The 24,908-nt window shown below is 42.0% G+C and overlaps 1 protein-coding gene across 4 annotated transcripts in view; it reads left to right on the top strand.

Moving 5' to 3' along the window:
• APH1B (aph-1 homolog B, gamma-secretase subunit) overlaps positions 1 to 24,908 on the top strand; it is an 86,533-nt gene that overhangs the window by 12,339 nt on the left and 49,286 nt on the right. For all 4 annotated transcript variants that reach the window (XM_060417837.1, XM_042252362.1, XM_012181389.4 and 1 more), the window contains one exon: positions 17,342 to 17,469. In XM_060417837.1, the coding sequence (XP_060273820.1) occupies positions 17,342 to 17,469 (128 nt within the window). The remainder of the gene's footprint in view (positions 1 to 17,341; positions 17,470 to 24,908) is intronic.

Raw genomic sequence — 24,908 nt, 5'->3', positions numbered from 1 at the left:
TTTCTTCACCATCCAACTCTCACATCCATACATGACCACTGAAAAAACTATAGCCTTGACTAGACGGACCTTAGTCGGCAAAGTAATGTCTCTGCTTTTGAATATGCTATCTAGATTGGTCATAACTTTCCTTCCAAGGAGTAAGTGTCTTTTAATTTCATGGCTGCAGTCACCATCTGCAGTGATTTTGGGGCCCCCCAAAATAGTCTGACACTGTTTCCACTGTTTCCCCATCTATTTCCCATGAAGTGATGGGGCCAGATGCCATGATCTTCGTTTTCTGAATGTTGAGCTTTAAGCCAACATTTTCACTCTCCTCTTTCACTTTCATCAAGAGGCTTTTTAGTTCTTCTTCACTTTATCTGCCATAAGGGTGGTGTCATCTCCATATCTGAGGTTATTGATATTTCTCCCGGCAGTCTTGATTCCAGCTTGTGCTTCTTCCAGCCCAGCGTTTTTCATGATGTACTCTGCATAGAAGTTAAATAAGCAGGGTGACAATATACAGCCTTGACGTACTCCTTTTCCTATTTGGAACCAGTCTGTTGTTCCATGTCCAGTTCTAACTGTTGCTTCCTGACTGCATATAGGTTTCTCAAGAGGCAGGTCAGGTGGTCTGGTATTCCCATCTCTTTCAGAATTTTCCACAGTTTGTTGTGATCCACACAGTCAAAGATGCCTATAAAAAAACCAACATATTTCAAACTGCTTTTCATCTACCAGATGAATATTGTCCCCGTGATACAATGATCACATGTTTGAGAGTTGGTAGCGTACATAATTAATATAAAATCTCTCCTAAATTAAACAAGAATCTATCAAAAAATAGCTTTCTAAAACACCACTGTATTTTTTTATCTTCATAAGCTATATCATTGAAATAAGTGACCCCATGCACAGATTCTTTTAATCAAATCATCTTTAACATCTTTACAAAAGTAATTTGTCTTCAAGGAGCTTATCATTTTGTAGGGGGAATAAGGCCCCCCAAAAAAGTGATTAATCTTGTCCAGGCAGTTTGAAGTTATAAAAGATATAAGGTGAAAGTGTTGGTCGCTCAGTGGCACTGGACTCTTTGCGACCCCATGGACTGAGCCTGCCAGGCTTCTTTGTCCACAGAATTTCCCAGGCAAGAATACTGGAGTGGGTTGCCATTTCCTTCTCCAGGATAAGACGAGGTATAACCGAATTTTAAAAATTGGTGCAGTAAAAAGTTGAGAGATATCCTGCGTGTTACAGTGATCCTCCAACCCAGTGGACTCTTCGTTCATCATTTCGGTTTAGGCCTTGTTATCTCCTGTCTAGATTGCTACCATTAACCCCCACCTGGTTAGTCTTTCCCCAACACACTTTCTGTAGGTATCCACCCTTTATACTGTCCCCAAAGAAATCTTCCCTGTGTAAAACTAGGGCTTTTCAAGGCCTACAGGATAAAGTCAAGGCCCTTCACATCTGGCTACAAGTTAGAGGAAGAGAAAGTATGTTAGTGGATTGGGTCATACTGATTCAGTCGTGCCTCCAACAGAGCAAATTATCTTCCTTTGAAACATCCCATAACTAGAGTATTTCTGACAATTTTAAAAACTGATCATAATAAAGGGTGTTAGTATTTTTTTAGAACTGTAATATAAGTAGCTAAAATCTGTTAGCATCCAATATAAATTAATAAAACATATCCAGGAGGGGGTGCTACAGTTTTCTGTATTTTCCTAAATCAGTGTATTATACTGCTACATAAGCAGTTTTCTTTTTTGCTTCTCAAGTAGCAGTCTCCTAATGAAATTTATTTTTCTACCAGCTTCTATCACTAGATGGCGCTAATTCCCTTTAGAGAGCTAGGCTGTTTTCGCAAGATTGACTTAAAATGATTCTTTTAGAAGAAAGTGAAAAATGTGCAGCAATTTGGTGATAGTATTTGTGACTTCTGTAAATTCAAGAAAAAAAGTGTTATAATATCTTTAGAGGTGGCAAGAATACATAGAAGAACTGTACAAAAAAGATCTTCATGACCCAGATAATCATGATGGTGTGATCACTCACCTAGAGTCAGACATACTGGAATGTGAAGTCAAGTGGGCCTTAGGAAGCATCACTACGAGCAAAGCTAGTGGAGGTGATGGCATTCCAGTTGAGCTTTTTCAAATCCTAAAAGATGATGCTGTGAAAGTGCTCCACTCAATATGCCAGCAAATTTGGAAAACTCAGCAGTGGCCACAGGACTGGAAAAGGTCAGTTTTCATTCCAATCCCAAAGAAAGGCAATGCCAAAGAATGCTCAAACTACCGCACAATTGCACTCATCTCACACGCCAGTAAAGTGATGATTAAAATTCTCCAAGCCAGGCTTCAGCAATACATGAACCGTGGACTTCCAGATGTTCAAGCTGAAATGGCAGAGGAACCAGAGATCAAATTGCCAACATCCGCTGGATCATGGAAAAAGCAACAGAGTTCCAGAAAAACATCTATTTCTGCTTTTTGACTATGCCAAAGCCTTTGACTGTGTGGATCACAATAAACTGTGGAAAATTCTGAAAGAGATGGGAATACCAGACCACCTGACCTGCCTCTTGAGAAATCTGTATGCAGGTCAGGAAGCAACAGTTAGAACTGGACATGGAACAACAGCCTGGTTCCAAATAGGAAAAGGAGTATGTCAGGCTGTATATTGTCACCCTGCTTATTTAACTTTTATGCAGAGTACATCATGAGAAACACTGGGCTGGAAGAAGCACAAGGTGGAATCAAGACTGCCGGGAGAAATATCAATAACGTCAGATATGCAGATGACACCACCCTTATGGGAGAAAGTGAAGAGGAACTAAAAAGCCTCTTGATGAAAGAAAGAGGAGAGTGAAAAAGCTGGCTTAAAGCTCAACATTCAGAAAATGAAGATCATGGTATCCAGTCCGATCACTTCATGGCAAATAGGTGGGTAAATAGTGGAAACAGTGGCTGACTTTATTTTTCTGGGCTCCAAAATCACTGAAGATGGTGATTGCAGCCATGAAATTAGAAGATGCTTACTCCTTGGAAGAAAAGTTATGATCAACTTAGCATATTAAAAAGCAGAGACATTGCTTTGCCAATGAAGGTCTGTCTAATCAAGGCTATGGTTTTTCCAGTGGTCATGTATGGATGTGAGAGTTGGGCTGTGAAGAAAGTTGAGTGCAGAAGAATTGATGCTTTCGAAGTGTGGTGTTGGAGAAGACTCTTGAGAGTCCCTTGGACTGCAAGGAGATCCAACCAGTCCATTCTAAAGGAGATCAGTCCTGGGTGTTCATTGAAAGGACTGATGTTGAAGCTGAAACTCAAATACTTTTGCCACCTGATGCAAAGGGCTGACTCATTGGAAAAGACTCTGATGCTGGGAGGAACTGGGGGCACGAGGAGAAGGGGACCACAGAGAATGAGATGGCTGGATGGCATCACTGACTCAATGGACATGGGTTTGGGTGGACTCCGGGAGTTGGTGATGGACAGGGAAGCCTGGTGTGCTGCGGTTCATGGGGTCACAAAGAGTCAGACACAACTTAGTAACTGAACTGAACTGAATATCTTTAGCTAAGTTAGGATGGCAGGCTGAACATGCTATGAATGTGTACCTATAGAGTCAGGAATACCTGTTACTTTATCATGTGCTAGAGTTTATTGGTTATAACATCGTTCTTTTAAACTTTTAATTATACATTTAAGAAATTGCTTACTGCATTTAAAAATATAATCTCAAATTTGCTTATATTTGTCTTTATTGTGTATATTATTTGCTGCTGTTACCATGTGTTTAAGCATGAGATCATTTAAAATTTTTCATTTAGTTTCAGTTCAGTCATGTCCAACTCTTTGATACCCCATGGACTGCAGCACACCAGCCCTCCCTGTCCATTACCAACTCCTGGAGTTTACTCAAACTCATGTCCATTGAGTCAGAGATGCCATCCAACCATCTAATCCTCTGTTGTCCCCTCCTACTCCCGCCTTCAGTCTTTCCCAGCATCAGGGTATTTTCCAGTGAGTCAGTTCTTTGCATCAGGTGGCCGAAGTAATGGAGTTTCAGCTTTAGCATCAGTCTTTCCAATGATTATTCAGGACTGATTTCCTTTAGAATGGACTGGTTGGATCTCCTTGCAGTCCAAGGGACTCTCAAGAGTCTTCTCCAACACCACACTTCAAAAGCATCAATTCTTTGGAGCTCAACTTTCTTTATGGTCCAACTCTCACATCCATACATGACCACTGGGAAAACCATAGCCTTGATTAGACCTACCTTCATTGGCAAAGTAATGTTTCTGCTTTTCAATATGCTGTCTAGGTTGGTCATAACTTTTCTTCCAAGGAGTAAGCGTCTTTTAATTTCATGGCTGCAATCACCATCTACAGTGATTTTGGAGCCCCCCAAAATAAAGTCTGTCACTGTTTCCACTGTTTCCCCATCTATTTGCCATGAAGTGATGGGACCAGATGCCATGATCTTAGTTTTCTGAATGTCGAGCTTTAAGCCAACTTTTTCACTCTCCTCTTTATCTTTCATCAAGAGGCTCTTTACCGTACTCCATTACAAATGGCCAATAACCAGAATAAAAAGGAATATGAGATCTAATTAGTATATCTGTTAGTACAAGTTATACACTATATGATTCCTTTATGTACATAGGTTTTCATGTAGCAAGTAAGCATAGTTTATAAATTAAATGTATTATAAGTTCTTTTTGTTTGTAGTTGTGTAGCAGGCTAACATTAACTTTTATTAGAATCATTATCATTTCTTAGAAATTCTGTACAGAGGCAAGGTATGGGAACTGAGTCTTAAGTTCAAGTCATATCCTGGCTCATTAATTTAGTGTTTTAGGCAAGTCCATTTGATCATTTAATCTTTCATTCAATAAATAATTAAGTATTTTTATTCAAGACCCAGTCAGTGTCTATACTTTCCACTCTCAGTGGGGAATAAAGACACAACTGGTTATAACAAAGTGTGATAAATACTGTGATGAGGAAGAGCCATGAGCACACAGAACAGCTCTCACCCACTCATTGTATCAGCACTTCTCCTTTGTGATACTCACCATATTTGTAATTGATTAGTCAGCTGTTCAGTCATTTGTGTCTTTCACCCCAACTGGGTGCTCAGCCATAAAAGGGCAAAGACTTTCTGTCTTGTTGCCTGCAGTATCCTTAGCACTTTGTGGAGTTCTTTGTTTCTAGATGAACTCATAAATATTTTTTGAAAAAAAAAAGGAAAGGTAGGCATTGCTTATGGAGGAAGTGCTATCCGAGTAGAAAGTTAACGGATGAATAGTAGGTAGGCTGGCAGAGCAAGGTGGTTGTTGGGAAGGAATGTTCCAGGCAGAGGGAAGCAGTCTTCCTAGTAGTCCTGGAGGTAAGAAAGACATTGTTCACGGGCACAGAAGAACTGGACTTCCGCCCAACCCTCAATGTCCTCATGTTTCATCAGAGGCAAAAATAATACCTAGCTCTGGGTTATAAAGAATTAAATTAGAGAGTGTATATTTAAGTGCTTTATAAACTATGAAATGGCCTAAGTGTAGAGAATTTGGTTCTTGAAGCATAGCATTTAGAGAAAGGATAATTTCTCTGATTTATGTGGTATCTGGGTTCATCACTCTGAATCAGCTCCCTTATGATTTAGAAGAAAAATGTATTTATTACTCAGTAAGAATATTTGATGTTTTATTTTTAAAACTTCCCTAAGCCATTTCATTTACATTATATTTTCTTGGCAGTGCTCTTGTCTAGGTGAGATTTTCAACTTTTTAGCCACTAAACCTTTTATTTGGAGAGGTCGGTATGGGTCAGATTGCATGTGAAGTATCGTGTTCAGCTCTTTTTAATTTCTTTAACTATATTTGCTTATTTCTGGCTGTGCTGGGTCTCGTTGCTGAACATGGGCTTTCTCTCGTAGTGGCGAGTGGCGGCTACTCTCTAGTTGTGGTGTGTGAGCTTCTCATTGCAGTGGCTTCTCTTGTGCAGAGCACCAGCTTCAGTAGTTAGGGCTCAGTAGTGGTGGCACATGGCCTTATTTGCCCCACTCTGTGTGTGTAATATTTCCAGACCAGGGGTTGAACCTGTGTTTCCTGCATTGGCAGGCAGATTCTCAACCACTGGACCACCAGGGAAGTCCTTGTGTTCAGTTCTGAGCATTGTGATTTAATAGGAATACTGAAGCACTAAAGTTGGTATAGAAGAGCATCATTCGTATGGTGAAAAACCAAGAAGCTATATGATTGAAGGGCAGAGGAATATTGAGCTAAAGAAAAATGAAAGTAAGGGGAGTGTGGGAGATTCCATTTTTGTCCAAATTTGTCATTCTGCTGTAGTAGCATTACACATCCGCAGCCTTCCATTGCCTTGCGATGACTAGAATGTGCTTGCCTACCCCTGACTTTGACCTCAGTCCTGGGACACAAATTGGCCAAATGGTGAATGTAAATCACTAACTGGGTGTAAGTCAGTGACTTAAAAAGCACTTGCATGGTTGGTTCTGCCCTCTTCGGATCTGGTCATGGACCAGAGAACATGCCCTGTAGTTAATGCCTCCTTAGCCTGGACCACAGAATGAGCGTGTATAGAGCAGACCTGGGCCCAGCCTGAGTGACAAGCCAACCCAGCTGTACCAGCAACAGAGCTGTCCAGCTGAGCCCAGGCTAACTTGATCAGCCAAAGCACAGTTATCCTCTAGACCAGTGAGCAGGAGAGTTACTCTTTCTTGTTGAAACCCACTGAGTTTTTTTTTTATTCATTTCACTTTTTTCCCCCACAGTATTTTAAGTATAATCTCTATAATGTGTTTGTTTGTTAAATGTTTAGACTTTTAACTGAAAGCACTTTGTGTGCAAAACTATCTCTAATAACTACCAATTCCAAAGTGGTAGAGGAACTATTACATTGTTAATGATACAGAGAAAGTAATTGACCATAAAGCTTAATCTGCAATTCTTATCCTTCTCTGAACTTGTTAGAGTCTTAATTCTTATAATAAGTGATGCCAACCATCTCTGCTGGTGACATAAGGATACTTCATATATTGTCATTGGCTTTGTCACCAAAGATGTATTCTTTGTATTTCATTCTATGCTTTCTTTACATCAGTAGTGTAATAGTCTTTCCTTCAAGTTGCTCAAATAACTGAAAATGTTAAGGTTATACTTTGTAAATTTCCTCTCCCTGAGCCGTGGCCTGCGGTACATTATCAAGTGTGCAGAGCCCGGGTGGCCGTCTCTAGGCAGGCAGCAGGCAGTTCAGTGAATTGCGTCAGAGAGTGGCTGAAAGAATGCCACGGGCTGGGGCTCTTCCACATGTGTTCCAGGTAACCTTCTGAGACACTGACGTCTCCTTGCTCCCGTGGCTGGGTGAAGAGGCCCTGCTGACCCTTTTGCAGCTTAGGCAGCCTGAGGCCTCATGCTTCTCTCTCTCCAGGCCTTATATCATCTTTTATTTATCTGTTTGGCTGTGTCTGGTCTTAGTCGTGGCGTGTAGGATCTTCAGTCTTCTGTGCAGCATGCCAGGATCTTTAGTGGGCAGCATGTGGGATCTAGTTCCCTGACCAGGGATTGAACCTTGGCCCTTCGCATTGGGAATCTTAGCCCCTGGGCCACCAGAGAAGTCCGAGGCCTGTGTCATCCTCACATGTGAATTGGTCCTTATTTTCTTTATCTACTGCTGCCTTTAACATTTGGTGGTGGTTTTTATTTATATGGTGTGTGTGTTTAGTGTCTTTTTTTTTCAATGAATCTTACAGAGTTTTTTTTCATAGCCATGATGATTTGCATTGGGAAAAAGTAGTCTTTTTTTAAAATATCATTCAGCATAGTATCTTCCTTCATTTAGTTCTATAGGAATATTAATTTACCCATGACACCCAGTATTAATAATTCGCAAGGAGAAAAAAAAATCCTGTCTTCAGCTTGGTGAGCCTGGCCTTCCTCAGGAACCTCGGCTGATCCTCTGCAGCTCCATGGCTGGGCCCCTGGCATTTACTGACCTGCGCTGTGCTCACGTCTCACCAAGGCGTCTCATCAGCACTGGGACCGCTTCTACCAGTTCATCTTCTCCCTCTCCCCTGCTCTGCTAGGGAGAACCACCGTGTTCCCCTCGGGCTGGCTGCATGGCTCAGTTTCTGAGGGAATCGTTCACGTTGCAACACGTCTCATTGGTGTTATCTGAGGTTTTCCAACACTATTCCTGGAACAGGTTTTAGCTCAGTTTCCCCAAACCACTTTGCTTACATGCATAGATGTTTGGAAATCTTCATGGTTCTTTTAAGGGATTAATCAAGCTTGAGGTTTTTTTTAAGAGACGGAGCTATCAGATTTTACCATCTTTTTCATTCTCAAGTTCTTGGCCAAACATTTACTTGAAAATTTTCATTTACAAAGATCTTCTTGAATGTTTCTGTCTTGAGATTGAAGTGCCTTGTTTCAAATCGTAGGTTGTTTTTCCATTTCTCAGGGGACTTTCTCCTTACATTCACCAAAACGATGATTTACAATATCCTAGACCTACCAGCATTTCTGGAGGACAGAAGATAGAGGGACAGCATCTTCAGAGTGGGGTACCTCTGTGGTCTCCCTCATCTCAGCTGAAGCACTTCCATCCTTCCTGTTGCTCAGGCCCAAAAGCTTGGAGTAATCCTGATTCTTCTGCTTTTTCGTTAAGTCACATCTAATCCAACTGCAAATGTTACCTCTAACTTCCATTTAAATCTCCATCCAGGTTCTTAACGGGCTTGGTTTTGCTTTGAGAGCTGGTTTGGAGCAAGCATTTTAAGAAAAGATGAACCTGATGGTGGGTAAGATAAACCTGCAGCCATTCCAGGGCAGTATCAGATGTGGGAAGGTTCTAGTTAATTTTATGAAGTCAGTGAAGCAGTCATACAGAGTATTTTTTAAATTAGTTCATTTTTAATCAAAGGATAATTGCTTTACAACATGCAAAGTATTAATAAGAGAAGCCTGAGAGCCCACACACACTGAATTAGAAACTTGTACCCCAGGTTCCTATAAGCACTACCTTACACCCTATGTGCCCAGTGGCAGCTCTGGCCAGTGAGTTTGGTGTGGTTTCTTATGCAGCATTTTTGTGACAATAGTTGAGCTATAACAGGGCATTTCAGGTATTTTTAATGTACCACATATGGAAAAAAAGAGTTGACTTTTGGTTCTTCAAAGAGCCTTCCTAGGCGTCTTAATAAGCAGGAGCTGGTAAAAGGTTTCTCAGCCTTGTTACTGTTGGCCTTTGGAGTTCTTTGTTGGAGCGGGAGGTGGGGGCTGTCTTGTGTATTGTAGGATGTTCAACAGCATCCCTGGCTTCTATTTACTAGAAGCCAGAAGTACCCCACCTACAGTGTGGCAACCAAAAATGTCTACAGGCATTGACAGGTGACCTCTGGGGGCAAAATCACCCCACTTGAGAATCACCAAATTAGAAGGCCAGATTTGGGTTTGGTTTGAGAAGGGACTTTCCCATAGTGACTGTTGTGATGAAATAAGCTCCTAAACTGGGAGTAATTGGAAGTGGACCCTGTGTGGGATCTGCTTTTTCATTGCACAGGGGACTGGACCAGACAGCATTTAAGGGGCTTCCCAACGCTGACTCTCCACACTGATTGGAGGAGAGAATTTCATCATTTGCCACCATCTGCTCTGGGGCTTGTCAGCATAACATTGTTTCCTTGGCAGTCTGTTCAGCTCATGAATGTCCTTCAGGAGCATTTTCATAAATCTGAAATGATATTTCATAGTGTTATATTTGTTTATATTCAGATTGCTTTCAGGACATTTTCTTTTTGATCTGGTTGGTATTAAGGGCTAGTACTATGCCTATCTTATGGCTATATGAGATGGCATTAAAAATGTCTTATTTTAATGTGGGAGAATGTTACTTGGTTAGTAATAAATGTACATCTATATTACAATAAACTAGGTGACAGAATTCTGTTACAGTTTTTAAAGCAAAAATGTAAAGTTAAATCCTTATTATAGGAAAAGCATCTTCAAAAGCACTAGTTGCGTATGGCAGCCCACTCCAGTACTCTTGCCTGGAAAATCCCATGGACGAAGGAGCCTGGTAGGCTGCAGTCCATGGGGTCACTAAGAGTCGGGCACGACTGAGTGACTTCACTTTCACTTTTCACTTTCATGCGTTGGAGAAGGAAATGGCAACCCACTCCAGTGTTCTTGCCTGGAGAATCCCAGGGACGGGGGAGCCTGATGGGCTGCCGTCTATGAGGTCGCACAGAGTCAGACACGACTGAAGCGACTTAGCAGCAGCAGCAGCAGCAGTTGCGTTCTGGGGCCTGACTTGGGCTAGGTCACTGGAGATCTCTCCAGGATCTGGTGAGTTTCTGCAACCAGGAGGGAAAGAGGAGAGGCTGTCACTTTGCAGGACCCTGATGCCCCAGACCCTTCTGTTACTGGGGAAGAGAAATTAGGAGCCCTTTGGTAATCACATCTTGGCTCTGGGCAGCTGAGTTTGAGCCTTGGCTTTGGGAAGTCCTCCTCTGCCTGTTGTTGCCACCACCCAGCAGCAGCAGCCTGTGGCGTTCTCTAGCCTGGTTATAGACATTCTCTGAAGTTGGCAGGGGAAGCCAGGTAGCTGTTTCCATGCTGGCTGGACTCAGTATTAGAATCAATAGCTATATTAGGCTGTTGTCTGTAAGGACAGGAAAGTAGATACTGGGAATGCGGGAGAGAGGGACAAGCGTGAAAATGAAGATAGTTATGAGTTTGTGTGCTGGAACACTTAGGCTGTATTCAGCAAGGATTGATGAACCAAATAGTAAATGTAGCCTCTTAGAGATAACACTGAAACATTTTCTTTAGAAATAGGTTGGATTGAAACATTCTCTACCAAGAGAATGTGTAAAAGATTAATAGAAAAGGAAGTCCATTATCAAACTAGAAAGCTAAAAAAAAAAATAATAAAACTAGAAAGCTATAGTTTCACAAACAGATATGCAATACTTCTTAGCACTCTTCAGCTTTCTGATTGATGTTCCCAAATATTAGAAATTATGGAAGCTCTTTTTATTAATATGGATTATAAAAGCAGATAATTTTGATATTCTTATAGTTAACTTAGAAAAGTATTTTTTCTCTTTTAAAAAAATATTTTATTTAATGTGGCTGTACCAGGTCTTATTTGCAGCACTCAAGAGCTTCAGTCTTCATTGTGGCATCAGAACCTTTAGCGGTGGCATGTGGGATCTAGTTCCCTGATCAGGGATTGAACCTGGGGCCCCCTGCATTGGGAGCACATAGTCTTAGCCACTGGACCACCAGGAAAGTCTTGAATTTTTTTTTTAACTTTTAAGAGTATTAGAACAAAGCAATGGGAATTCCCTGGTGGTCCAGTGGTTAGTACTCTGAGCTTCCAATGCAGGGTTCCTGGATTGAGTCCCTAGTTGGGGAACTAAGATCCTGCATGCCATGTGGTAAGGCAAAAAAAAAAAAAAGCTAAATTTTAGAATTAGATTCATTAATTCATTGAAGGACTTTTAGAATTTTGTATCTTTAGGAACATGACAAAGATAGTACCTTAGTGATACTATTAACAAATCTTCATTTCTAATTGTAGTTAATTCCATTTACCAGAGAGAAGTATCAAAATAGTGTGTATATAGCTCTAGCTACGTGTATATGACAGAATCATTTTAGATATTCAGGTCTCAGTTTCTGTTAGACCTCTAATCAATTAGGAAAAACAAATCCCATAATCTAAGCAGCACTTTGTAACAGTAAAAGCTTATGACCATAGAAGCCACCTAATAACAGAAATTCAGTTCAGTTCAGTCGCTCAGTCGTGTCCGACTCTTTGCGACCCCATGGACTGCAGCACACCAGGCCTCTTTGTCCATCACCAGCTCCCAGAGTTTACTCAAACTCATGTCCATTGAGTCAGTGATGCCATCCAACCATCTCATCCTCTGTCATCCCCTTCTCTTCCTGCCTTCAGTCTTTCCCAGCATCAGGGTCTTTTCCAATGAGTCAGTTCTTCGCATCAGGTGGCCAAAGTATTGGAGTTTCAGCTTCAGCATCAGTCCTTCCAATGAATATTCAGGACTGATTTCCTTTAGGATGGACTGGTTGGATCTCCTTGCAGTCCAAGGGACTCTCAAGAGTCTTCTCCAACACCACAGTTCAAAAGCATCAATTCTTCGGCGCTCATCTTTCTTTATGGTCCAATTCTCACATCCATACATGACTACTGGAAAAACTATAGCTTTGACTAGATGGACCTTTGTTGGCAAAGTAATGTCTCTGCTTTTGAATATGCTGTCTAGGTTGGTCATAACTTTCCTTCCAAGGAGCAAGGATCTTTTACTTTCATGGCTGCAGTCACCATCTGCAGTGATTTTGGAGCCCCCCAACATAAAGTCTGCCATTGTTTCCACTGTTTCCCTGTCTGGCTCCAAAAATAAAGTCTGTCACTGTTTCTCCATCTATTTACCATGAAGTGATGGGACCAGATGCCGTGATCTTAGTTTTCTGAATGTTGAGCTTTAAGCCAACTTTTTCACTCTCCTTTCACTCTCATCAAGAGGCTCTTCAGTTCTTCTTTGCTTTCTGCCGTAAGGGTGGTGTCATCTGCATATCTGAGCTTATTGATATTTCTCCCAGCAATCTTGATTCCAGCTTGTGCTTCATCCAGTCCAGCATTTTTCATGAGGTACCCTGCATATAAGTTAAATAAGCACGGTAACAATATAAAACCTTGATGTACTCCTTTTCTGATTTGGAACTAGTGCTAGCTAAATAAATAAGCAGTCAAATAGGAATACACAGCGTTTTAATAAATCTCTGAGAGATCCCGTTTAGGTATTATGTTAATCAAATATAGTAAACTGAAAAGATGGGCTTCTTTTCTGAGAAGGAAGTTCCTTGGGACTGTGTTTTGTTCTCTGGGATAGCCCTATTGCCCGGCTATGTGCTTAGTCTGACTCTCTGCGACCCCATGGACTGTAGCCCTCCAGGCTCTTCTGTTCATGGAATTCTCCAAGCAGGAATACTGGAGTGGGTTGCCATTCCTTCCTCCAGCGGGTCTTCCCAACCCAGGGATCGAACCCAGGTCTCCTGCATTGCAGGCAGATTCTTTACCATCTGAGTCACCAGGGAAGCCTGGCCCATAGTGGGTGCTAATAAATCTTTGTATGGATTAATAAAAGAGGAGGGAAGAAAGTAAATGTAAGCATAATACTCCAGTGTCAGATGAAGAAGAAATCTACAGGAGTGAAGGAGTGCGTATTTAAAGGGCTCTGTTTATTTATTTATTTTTGGCTGTGCTGGGTCTTTGTGGCTGTGCTCGGGCTTTCTCTAGTTGCAGCGAGATTGGGGGCTGCTCTTCCTGTGGTGCTCAGGCCTCTCGTTCTGGTGGCCACTCTTGTTCTGGAGCACAGGCTTTAGAGTGCACAGACTTCAGTAGCTGCAGCGCATGACTTAGTTGCTCCACAGCATGTGGAATCTTCCACATGGGATCAAACCCATGTCCCCTGAGTTGGCAGGCAGGATCTTTACCATTGGACCACCAAGACAGTCTGAGAATACATTTTAAAACATAGTCAGGTACCCAGGAATCTTGGATATGTGTGATAATTGCTTGCTGCTTTGCTTCACTTTCCAACCTGTTAGTGCAACTCACTAAATTGAAGGTCCTGGCTTATATTCATCTTTGAATCTAGACACCATAGCACATAGTAATTGTCATTTATTGAAAAACGACGATTTGCAAAGCACTGTTCTTCCCTACACAACAGCCAGGGGCATTATTTGCATTTTGGAAATAAAGGACACAAGCTCAGAGGAGCTGGATCACGCGCCCAAACACTGCGGGGCCGGGATCCCAGCTGAGGGCTGTGCGGCTCTAGAGCCATAGGCATCGTCCCCGGCCAGACTCTCTAGGCACTCAGTAACTGTGTGTGGAGTGCAAAAACAGAGGAGGCATCAGGACGAAGTCATTAAGGGGATGGCAGTGAGCTAGGTGTTAAATAGAAGTAAGATTTGGGTGGGTTGAAAAGGGCAGGGTGGTGGCGAGGGGTAGAGGATTCAGGCGAAAGCGACAGTCAATTAAAAAAATGAGAACAGAGAGGCATAGACAGAGTATATGTAGGACTTCTGGTTTCCTACCAAGTAGGATGTGTTTGAAGATGAGTAGGGGCTAGCAGTTTTGGGTCTAGGTTGCAGAGGGCCTTGGATAAGATGCTTGGACTTTACTTTAGAGACAGAGTCAGTCCATCAGAGAGAATTTTTATCTGGAAAGAGCCTTGCATACAGAAATACCCACCCAGAATTTGGAAGAATGTTCAAGGCTATTGATTCCTTGAGAATGCTTGTCTGAAACAGAGTAATGCTCTTTTGGATGAGAATGAACTAAAAAGTCCATAAGTAAGAGCGTTTTCCAAGTATCTGAACTCTCAGACTTGACCCTAGGAGGATGAGTGGCTGGTTTCAATATTCATGGTCATGCATAGAGGAAAGAGCAAGTAGAGCTGTCAAATAAGATAATGCAGGAGGCTGCAAATAAGAAGAGTGTTTTGGAGTCTTAAGAATTGCAAGTTGGAAGACCCAGATTTGTAGTCCTACAAGAATGGGTAGTCTTGAAAGAAAGTTCCACGGAAGAAATAGAGTCGGGGCCTTATGAAGACAAAGGCTATGAGGTTGTTAAAAGTTTCGTGGTAAGAATTGTGATCAACATAACTCAGAAAATATTTGGCCTTAAGGAATCACATATTTTAGGGTAGTGGTCCATTAAGTGGGTAGACTCTCATGAGTTATTTTTAGGGTAAGTGTTTTAGAAGTGTCTTGAGTTTCTGGCAGGTTTATGACTTCATCAGGTAAAAATATCAGATTCCATCTCAGCTAAGCTATGCCTAAGTCACACTTCCTTAATGGCCTCCTGGCTCTATTTAGAGAGTTCTATTAGCAATACTGACTCCATTTTGATCTTCCTTTCACATAGCTGAACAGATGACACATTAGTGGTATCATTGCTTTCTCTTGACACTTGATTGACATGTAGGCTTTAGAAAAGCCTTAGAGTGTGAACATCTGTGTCTGTGAATCACAGTTTCTAGTCTGGTCTTTCCTGACATAAAATGAACTACTGGGTGTTTCCAGTTGTCTCAGCTCTATGCACTGTCACACAACCAGGCATCTATCTTCAGGGAAACTGCCCTTTCAAGGATCATCAGTGGGATTAGAATAAATCACTTTAGTTTAGTCTGCTATTGTTCCAGAGTTGTTGTTTTTTTTAAATCCCCCTTCTCCTATAAAGTATTTATCATTGTTCGCTGAAACGCTGTCACTAGATGTAACAGATTGCTTTCCTCCAACCTCAACAGTTATGTCTCTGTAATAATTTGCTTTTTGACTTCGTATAACTGAAATATGGGCGTTTTCTCACAATATGCTTTTCTCCCACTCAACATTATTTTCTTGAGACCATTATAGAACATGTAAGTATTCCATGGTGTGAATACACCACAGTTTATTCATTCTGGTAATGATGGACATTTTTTGTTATTACAAATGCTCAAAGGCTAGTGGTCTGTTGATTCAAAAACAAACTGCTGGGACTTCCCTGGTGGTCCAGTGGCTAAGAATCACTGCTTCTAATTCAGGGGGCCCAGGTTTTATTCCTGATCAAGGAATTAGATCCTTGCCACACTAAGACTCATTGCAGCCAAATAAGTAAGTTAAATTAAAAAAAAAACAGACTGATTGTTTCAGAATATTGCTTCAGAGTCAGCCCTCCATATCTTTGGGTTTTGCATTCAGATTTAACCAATGACGGATTAAAAATGTTCAGGAAAGGGAAATTCCGGAAAATTCCCCAAAGCAAAACTTGTATTTGCCTGACTTGGCAACTATTTACATAGAATTTACACTATGTTTACAACTGTTTTCATAACATTTGCATTACATTAGGTATTATAGGTAATCGAGAGATAATTTAAGGTAAACAGTGGGGGTGGAGGGTATGTTGTGCATGGGTTGTATGTACGTTAGTCACTGAGTCGTATCCAATTCTTTGTGACCTTATGGTTGTGGTCCACCAGGCTATTCTGTCCATGGGATTCTCCAGGCAAGAATACTGGAGTGGGTTGTCATGCCCTTCTCTAAGGGATCTTCTTGACCTACAGATTGAGCCTGGGTCTCTCGCATTACACGAGGATTTTTTACCATTTGAGCCACCAGGGAGGCCAGTATATAGGTTAGGTGTAAATATTATGCCATTTTATATAAGGGACTTGAGCATCTGCCAAGCTTGGTATCTGTGGGGGTTCCTGGACCTTATCCTCCGCAGATGCCAAGGGAGAATTACCAATAGTGTGAAGGAGAACAGTCAGACTTGACTTTTTGCCAGGATAGCGGGTGTTAATGGTGGAAATGAGAAATCTGTGTGCCTTTTCTCTCCCCACGTTGAAGCTTTCAGAGTATGCGGAACTTGCTTTCTCTCTTTTTTTGGCCATGCCTCATGGCTTGTGGAATTTTAGTTCTCCAACAAGGGATCCAACCCCATCCCTCGGCAGTGAGAACAGAGAGTCCTCACCACTAGATGGCCAAGTCCTCACCACTAGATGTTCCTGAAACTTGCTCATTTTAGTAAAAAATCTCCAGGATGTAGGACACACACATACGTGCATGCACACACACAGTGTTCCATAGAAAAACCTGTGTGTACTGATCGGATTCAGTTTCCATTGCTTAAGAAGAATCTTGGATGATTATTGCAATTTCTAATATTTTTATTCTCCCACTGGCCTTAAAAAAAGATCCAAGGAGCAATTCCACTTTAATGAGAAGACTTGTTTAAATCAAAGACACTTGTTTTAATTTAGAAAAGTTTCTTGGGGACCTCACTGGCTGTCCAGTGGTAAAGACTCCTTCTGAGCTTCCAGTGCAGGGGGCATGGATTCAATCCCTGGTCAGGGAACTAAGATCCCACACACCTTGCTGTGTGTGTGGCCAAAAAAAAAAAAAGTTTCTTGATTAGTGTAGAAGGCCAACTTGGAAAAGCTGATTATATATCAGAGTAATTTTATTTTGTTCCTAAGAGAAACTCCTGGAAAGCCAGATCCAGGTTGACTTTTTGTTTCACTGGTTCACATTCTAGGTGAGAAGCTCCTGCAGAGCTGGCCCCTGGTTCAGAAATGCTGCTTTCAGAATTACCGTTCAAGCAAATGTTGTGTCAGGGTCCTCCATCAGTTGTGGGTGAACCCTCACAGTAGTGCGGTGCACCCCAAGAGCCGGCATCCAGGGACGTGTTCAGTGGACTTTGGGGTCTGCTGACCTGCGACTGGGCACTAACGGTTGCCTGTCTTCCAGCTTTCATGACGCTGGTGATCACACTGCTGCACGTGTTCTGGGGCATCGTGTTTTTCGATGGCTGTGAGAAAAAGAAGTGGTACACCCTTCTTGTAGTTCTTCTCTCCCATCTGCTAGTGTCAGCCCTGGTGAGTATTGCTACTCTGCTCAAACTGGGTTTTGGAGCTTTAAGTCCACACATCTGAAGTGATAGATTCCACTCTAAGTGAAATACACTCTTGCGGCATAATGAGGAAATTCAGAAAAAGTCATTTAAAAGAATGAATGAATGATAGATATATCATCCAAGTCTTACTATAGAAAGATAACTATTAATTTGTTGGCTGATCTCATAAACTATTTCTTTTTGGTAGGTGTCTTTCTTTTAATTAAGTTAATCAAACCTGAAATAGTCTTGCATTATGCTTATGGAACACATTTTAAGCAATTTTTACATTATTATGGATCCTTTTAATATTTACATTTTAATAGCTTTTTATATAATTACATAAAATTATAGTTTGCTTAACTGATCGATCATTTGTTTTTCTACTTTTGATTATTAGAAAGCTGTTTTGAATTGAACATCATTGTATATGAAACTTTTTCAATACGTTGTTCAGATTCTAAGGAATGGAGTTATGAAGTCAAATGGAATATTTTTAAATATTTTAAGATGTTAAAGCCCTTGATGCAGATTGCTAAAATTCTCTCCAAAAGGGTTGTACTATTGTTACTCATTCTGATTAATATCAAGAGTGCCTGGGACTTCCCTGGCCGTCCAGTGGTGAAGACTCCAAGTTTCCAATGCAGGAGGCTCAGGTTTGATTCCTGGTAGGGAACTAAGAGCCCACCAACATGCCATATGGCCAAAAAAAAAGTGAAACCCCTTCCCAAAGAGTACCCATCTTAATCCCTCCTCACTGGTATTAAAATGCCAGTTTTCAAAAGAAAGTTGAAAAGGATACTTGACTAGGTGTATTTTTAAAGCACTGTTTAATGCTTTGGTCTAACTTTAATCATAACTTGTCATATACTTATATCAGAATGATCCCAGCCATTGCCTCGTCTAGACCTTCATCATTTCTCACCTAAAGTATTGAAAAGTTCTTTCTGATGGTGTGCTGCTTCATGTTTCTCTCCTCTCCATCCATTTAGAGTTCATGTCAAGTTTTCTTATACTGGACTCTGCTCTCTCACCCATCTAAAGAATAATCTTCTTGCCTTCCCTACCTAAAACATTTCAGTCATACTAAAGTTACCCTTAATATGATACTAAAGTTACCCTTAATATGATGGCAGCTGCTGCTGCTAAGTCACTTCAGTTGTGTCTGACTCTATGTGACCCCACAGATGGCAGCCCACCAGGCCCCTCCATCCCTGGGATTCTCTAGGCAAGAATACTGGAGTGGGTTGCCATTTCCTTCTTCAATGCATGCATGCATGCTAAGTCACCTCAGTTGTATCCGACTCTGTGTGACCCCATAGACGGCAGCCCACCAGGCTCCTCTGTCCATGGGATTCTCTAGGCAAGAATACTGGAGTGGGTTGCCATGTCCTTCTCCAATGACGGCAGCTGCTGCTGCTAAGTCACTTCAGTCATGTCCGACTCTGTGCGACCCCATAGACAGCAGCCCACCAGGCTCCTATGTCCCTGGGATTCTCCAGGCAAGAACAGTGGAGTGGATTGCCATTTCCTTCTCCAATGCATGAAAGTGAAAAGTGAAAGTGAAGTCACTCAGTTGTGTCCGACTCTTCACGACCCCATGTGCTGGCAGCCCACCAGGCTACTCCATCCATGGGATTTTCCAGGCAAGAGTACTGGAGTGGGTTGCCATTTCCTTCTCCAATGATGGCAATTATGTAAAGTCAAATCTTCATGGAAAAATAATTGGAGAGAGAATGCATTAAAGTATTAACAGTTTTCATCTCTGGATGGGTTCTTTTATTCTTTATGGTTTTCAGCACGTTCCAAAGTTTCTACTGTATATACTTTAATAATCAGAAAGGAAATTGCAAGAAAAAGCCAATGTCCTTCTTATGGATCCAGTCCACCATTCATTCATTCAACAAATAGTGAGTGCCTTCTGTGTTTCAGGCACTGTTCCAGGTGAGCAAAACAATTTACAGAAAAAAACCAAGACTCTGCCTTTACCATCTAGTGGAGAGAAAGGGACAATAAGCAACAGACATAATAAAACAAAATATGTTAGAAATTGATTGGTGCTGTGGGAAAAAAGGGAAAGCAGAGTGGGTTCAAAGGGTTCAAGGGACTTCCCTGGTGGTCTTCCCTGGTGGGAAGACTCTATACTCCCATTGTAGGGTACTTGGATTCGATTCCTGGTCAGAGAACTAGATCTCACATGATGCAACTAAGACCCACTACAGCCAAAGTAAATAATTTTAAAAAAAGATTCTAGATTGTAGGGGCTGGGGATATTGAATTTTCAAACTAGGTAGTTAAAAGTAGGCTTCATTGTGAAGGTGACATTCAAGCGAAGAAGTGAAGTTGGTGATGTAGCTGTCTGGAGAAGGAACATGACAGACTAAACAGCTAGTGGCAAAGTCCTAAGACTAAAGAGCATGCTTGGCATGTTTATGGAAGCGAGAGTGGCCAGAACCATGAGCCAGGGGAAGTTAGTAGGAGATACTGTCACGGATTTTAAATTGGAAATGGAAGTAGCGGTTGGAGATGAGAACCATATCTAGCTAATGCAAGGCTTGGGCTTTTACCCCTAGTGAAATGGATTCATTGTGGGGTGTTGAGTACAGGGACTTGATTTGAATCACGTTTTAAAAGACTCACTTTGACTGCTGTTTTCAGAGTAGACTGTAACAGGGGAAGAAATTAAATCATCAAGAGAAGGATGGGGACACCCTGGGTGAGATAGCAATGGAGACGATGAGAAATGTTCAGACTCAGGACATGTTTCTGATAGTAGAGCTAACAGCTGTTTCCTGACAGACTGGCTAAGGCAAGGGAGAGGAAGAGGAGCCAAGGACATCTTCAAAATTTTGAGCCTGGGCAACCCAAAGGATGGAGTTGCCATCAGCTGGGATGGAGAAGCTTGTGAGGGGAAAGCAGTAGACCTCTTTGGGCCTGGTACCTTGGAGGTGCCTCTTGGACATCCAAGTGGAGATGTCAGTTGGGTATTTGGATGAAAAAGTCTGGAGTTTGGGAGAGAAATCCAAGCTTTAAAAGGTCATTACAGGGAATGAATCTAAGCAGATGAGAGAAGAGGCCAGAGGACTAAGCCCTGGGGCATTCCAACCTTGAGGTTGGGGCAGGAGCAGAAGCCAGCCACGGAGACTGAGAAGGAGCAAGTTAGTGACGCAGGAAGAGAGCCAGGAGTCAGGTGTCCTGAAGCTAAGTGTATTAAGGAAGAGAGAGTGATGAGTTGTGGCAGAGGCCAGTGGAATAAAACTCAGACTTCTTTGTTTGACATAAGCCTCTTACTGAATCTTACTGGTGCTAAACTTACCTCTTGCTGCTCCGCATAGTTCATATCATACGCTCTATCTAAACTGACCAGTGTGGCTCGCAGGTCATTCATGCTGTTATATCTGCAGTGATGGGTCTCCCCCGTAACCTAGGTCAGTTTGGAAAACTGTTCATTTCGTGTGAGGCCTTCCTGGAAAAGGGGCACATTTCTGAAAGCACTATCCTAGCCCTTTTTTACAGCTGTGTTGTAACCCTTCTCCCTGGCCAGCATTATTTTAGTTGATACAGCTTTTACATCTACTTCTCCAATTAGGGTTTGATCATCAAGGATGGGATCTTATCTTGTCAATCTTTGTATCCTGAATCCCTGGCACATAGGAGATGGCCAGTAACTATTGTTGAATATTGAAGAGTTTGTATTATTCTCTCTGATGATTGAAAAGAACCCAGGAAATTTGAAAGATTACATACCAAAATGTTAACAATAGTTGTCTCTGAATGACAGATTTCAGAAAATGTGTAAGTTTTATGAATATAGCACATGTACAGTAAAGTATATAAATCAGAAGTGTACACCTTTTTTTTTTTTCCTAATCTTTGGGCTTCACTGAGCAGCATGTGGGATCTTATTTCCCCAACCATGGATCAAACCCACGCCCCCTGCATTGGAAGCGCAGAGTCTTAACCACTAGACCACCAAGGTCCAGTGTGTACATCTTGATGAATTTTCCCAGTGTGAACACACCAGTGTCACTCGAACCCAAATGAAAGCTAAAACATCTGCTCCCGTGACCTTCCTGGTGCTACTTCTCTGCTTCCCTGCCGCCACCCCTCCAAGGATAACCACGGTCCTGACTTCTGACTCGATAGCTTGCCCTGCCTTAAACAGAACAGTACAGTGTTTGCTCTTGTGTCTGACTCCTTTCACTCAGTCTTTGTTTGGGAAATTAATTTGTTTATAGCTATTGATTGCTGTTTCTTTGCAGAATAGTGTTCTACGGTATGACAATACCATAATTTATCCATTCCACCGCAGAGAGGCATTTATGCTGTCTCCAGGTTTTAACCATTGTGAGCAGTACTGCTTTGAACATTCTAGTGTATATCTCTGGTAAAAATGTGTGCACATTTCTTCTGGATATATAGCTGGGGTAGAATTCCTTGTCATGGTGTGTACATGTCAATTGTTCATACTACCCACTTTTTCAGAGAGGTTGTATCAACTTACACTCCACCTTTAATTTATGAGTTGTATTTTCTCCACCTCCTCACCAACACTTAGTATTGCATTCTCTTTATTGTTACCCGTATCTAGCACTGGGTGTGTAGTGGTATCCCATTTTGGTTTTCATTTTCATTTTCCTGATAGTGAATGAAGTTGAGCGTGTCTTCCTATGTTTATCAGCCATTTGGATAATTCTCTTGTAATGTGCCTGTTCACATCTTTTACCCATCATTCTACTGGGTCGTCTGTCTTTTTTTTTTTTTTTTTTTTTTTTTAGGTTCTTTTTTGGTATTCTCTAAAAGAGGCTTTTATTAGATATGCCTGCCTAGTCACTTCAGTCTTGTCCAACTCTTTGTGACCCCATGGACTGTAGCCCGCCAGGCTCCTCTGTCCATGGGATTCTCCAGGCAAAAATAGTGGAGTGGGTTGCCATTTCCTTCTCCATTATTAGATATATGTATTATAAATAACTTTTCCTACAGTGTGGTTTGTCTTTACATTCTCTTAATGTTGAATGTTGTGTAAAAATTAGCCTATCTGAATTTCAAGTTTTAAAATTTATTTTACTCACTTGTACATTTTAATTTTCTATGATAATCATGTATTGTTTCTGTAATTGTTTAAAAGAGATAATTTTATTAAAGAAACAAGCTAAAAAAGAGATGGAAAGTAGCTTAGCACCCTACAAAGTATGTTAAAAATCAGCAGATTTGAGGAATAGAATTATCCTTAAGAATCTGAAGGAGAACCTGAGGGGCTCAGTGCCTGCCATGCCCCAGATGCTTCCTGAGAAAAGCAGTCATTCTGCACAAGGTGCTGTCTGCAGAATCAGCCTGTGACCCTGGCCAGAGTGGGTAGGAAGGGGTTGGGGCTTTTGTGCAAGGGAATGTGCAGGCAGGGCGAGGGTGAGGATGCTGAGGTGCTGGGGAGCACTCCCCCTGAAACCTTGACCCAGTCAGAGTCTCTTCTTTCTTAAAAAGAATCCATTTCTCCACCTTATCCTGGTCGAGCAGAGAAAGTATTCCTTCTCCTGTCAAAGGCCAGCCCCTCTGTTTGGGCTCCAAACCCAATTCTTTGCACCCTTACTCCTGTCCTCCATCACCAGCCTTGCCCTCTCTTCACTGGCACATAGACATATCTAGGTTTGGGGCTCACTTTTGTTTTATTTGGCTGCGCCAGGTCTTTGTCGTAGCATGTGGAATCTAGTTCCCTGACCAGGGATCGAAGCCAGGCCCCCTGCTTTGGGGGTGCAGAGTCTTAGCCACTGGGAACCACCAGTAAAGTCCCTAGACATATCTTAGATAAAACTCTTCATTATTGCCGGTTCTCTTTCTAGCCACAACTTGTTTTCCTAGTCTGCATCACAGCAAATTGGTCATGTTCCTAGTGCATTCTGGCTTCTGTCCAACCACTCTTCTAAGACTGCATGTTTGAAGATCAAGAAGGGCCTAATCACTCCATATCTAAAGGATGCTGGTTGGTTGTTTTTTTTTTTTTTTAATCTCAGCAGCCTTTAGAAGGAGTTGGCCGCCCCCTCTTTGTAACATTTCCTCTTTTGCTTCTGCATCACGCTGTCCTGGTTCCCTCTCACCCCACTCCTTGCTCTTCTCAGATGCCTTGCTAACTCTTTTTCAGTATGAGTCAAGCCAGTAGGGTGGTGTTGGCGCTTTTACTTTGCTCCTGCAGTACTAAACAGCACAAATACTTTATAACTGTTCTCAGGACTGGAGCTTGACTTCGCTTTTCCCTTCTCTCTAGCTCTGTGGGTAATCGCATTCATAGCCGCGGCTTTAAGACCATTTGTGAACTGTGCTTCTGTCTTTCTCTTTCTAGCCCAGGCCTTTCCTCAGAGCCTCATACTCATAAACCTAACTGCTTACCTGACACCTGTGTTTTTTTGACCATGCATCACAGCATTTGGGATCTTAGTTCCCCAACCAGGGATTGAACCTGTGTTTCTGCATTGAAAGTATGGACTCGTAACCAATGGACCACCAGGGAAGTCCCCTGACACCTGCTCTTTGAAATCTCAGAGCCAGCCCACTCTTAGTATGTCCTCTTTGGACTTGGTTCCCACCCATCACTCCTAGCTTAGTCTTTCCCCAAGTGTTTTAAGCTCGGTCTTCCTTAAGTCTTGCCTAGCTCATTACTATCGCTATTTCCTTAAAGCCAGAACCATGGAAGTCACTCCTGGGCTCTGTTTCTCTCACATGCCGTCCGCCAGCAAGTCAAGTCCTGTCGCTTCCTGTCATCCATTCTCTCCATCTCTACCACCACCACCCTGGACTAAGTCACCACCCTACACTCTACTCAGTGAGGAGTCTTCTTAACTATTCTCCCTGCTTTCACCATAGCCTCCTTGAATCCATTCTCTGCAGTTTAAAAATCTAAAATTGTTCAGCTCCTTGACCTAACACCCTTCTGCACCCCTTCATTGTTCTGAGGGTAAAATTCACACTTAGCACCTACATGCCTGTCTGGCCCCTGCCTTCCTCTCCTATCTCCGTGCTTGCCCTCCATCCTTACACATCATTTATAGCGATTCTCAGATCCTCAGCTGCACCAAACTCTTTGCCCTGCTTGGGTTCCCTCCCTTGGTCTAAACCAGGCTGGCTCACCCCTCCTCTTGTAAGTCTCAGATTAAAACGCCTTCCTTGTCCACCTTGAGTAGATCACTTTGTTCTTAACCTTTGCTAGCACCGTCTCAGCTGTAGTTATTCTGTCCTAGCATTTATCACAATGTGTAAGTATTTATTTTTTTATTATTTATTACTGTGGCTGCACTGGGTCTTCATTGCAGTGTGCGGGCTCTCTAGTTGTGGCATGTAGGCTTAGTTGTCCCCTGGCATGTGAGATCTTAGTTCCCTGATCAGTGATCGAACCCATGTCCTCTGCATTAGAAGGCAGATTTTTAACCACTG

The sequence above is a fragment of the Ovis aries genome, chromosome 7 (genome assembly GCF_016772045.2).
Source record: "Ovis aries strain OAR_USU_Benz2616 breed Rambouillet chromosome 7, ARS-UI_Ramb_v3.0, whole genome shotgun sequence".
Taxonomy (NCBI): Eukaryota; Metazoa; Chordata; class Mammalia; order Artiodactyla; family Bovidae; genus Ovis; species Ovis aries.
The sequence above is the reverse complement of the archived record's forward strand: the minus strand, read 5'-3'. Positions and strand labels throughout refer to the sequence as shown.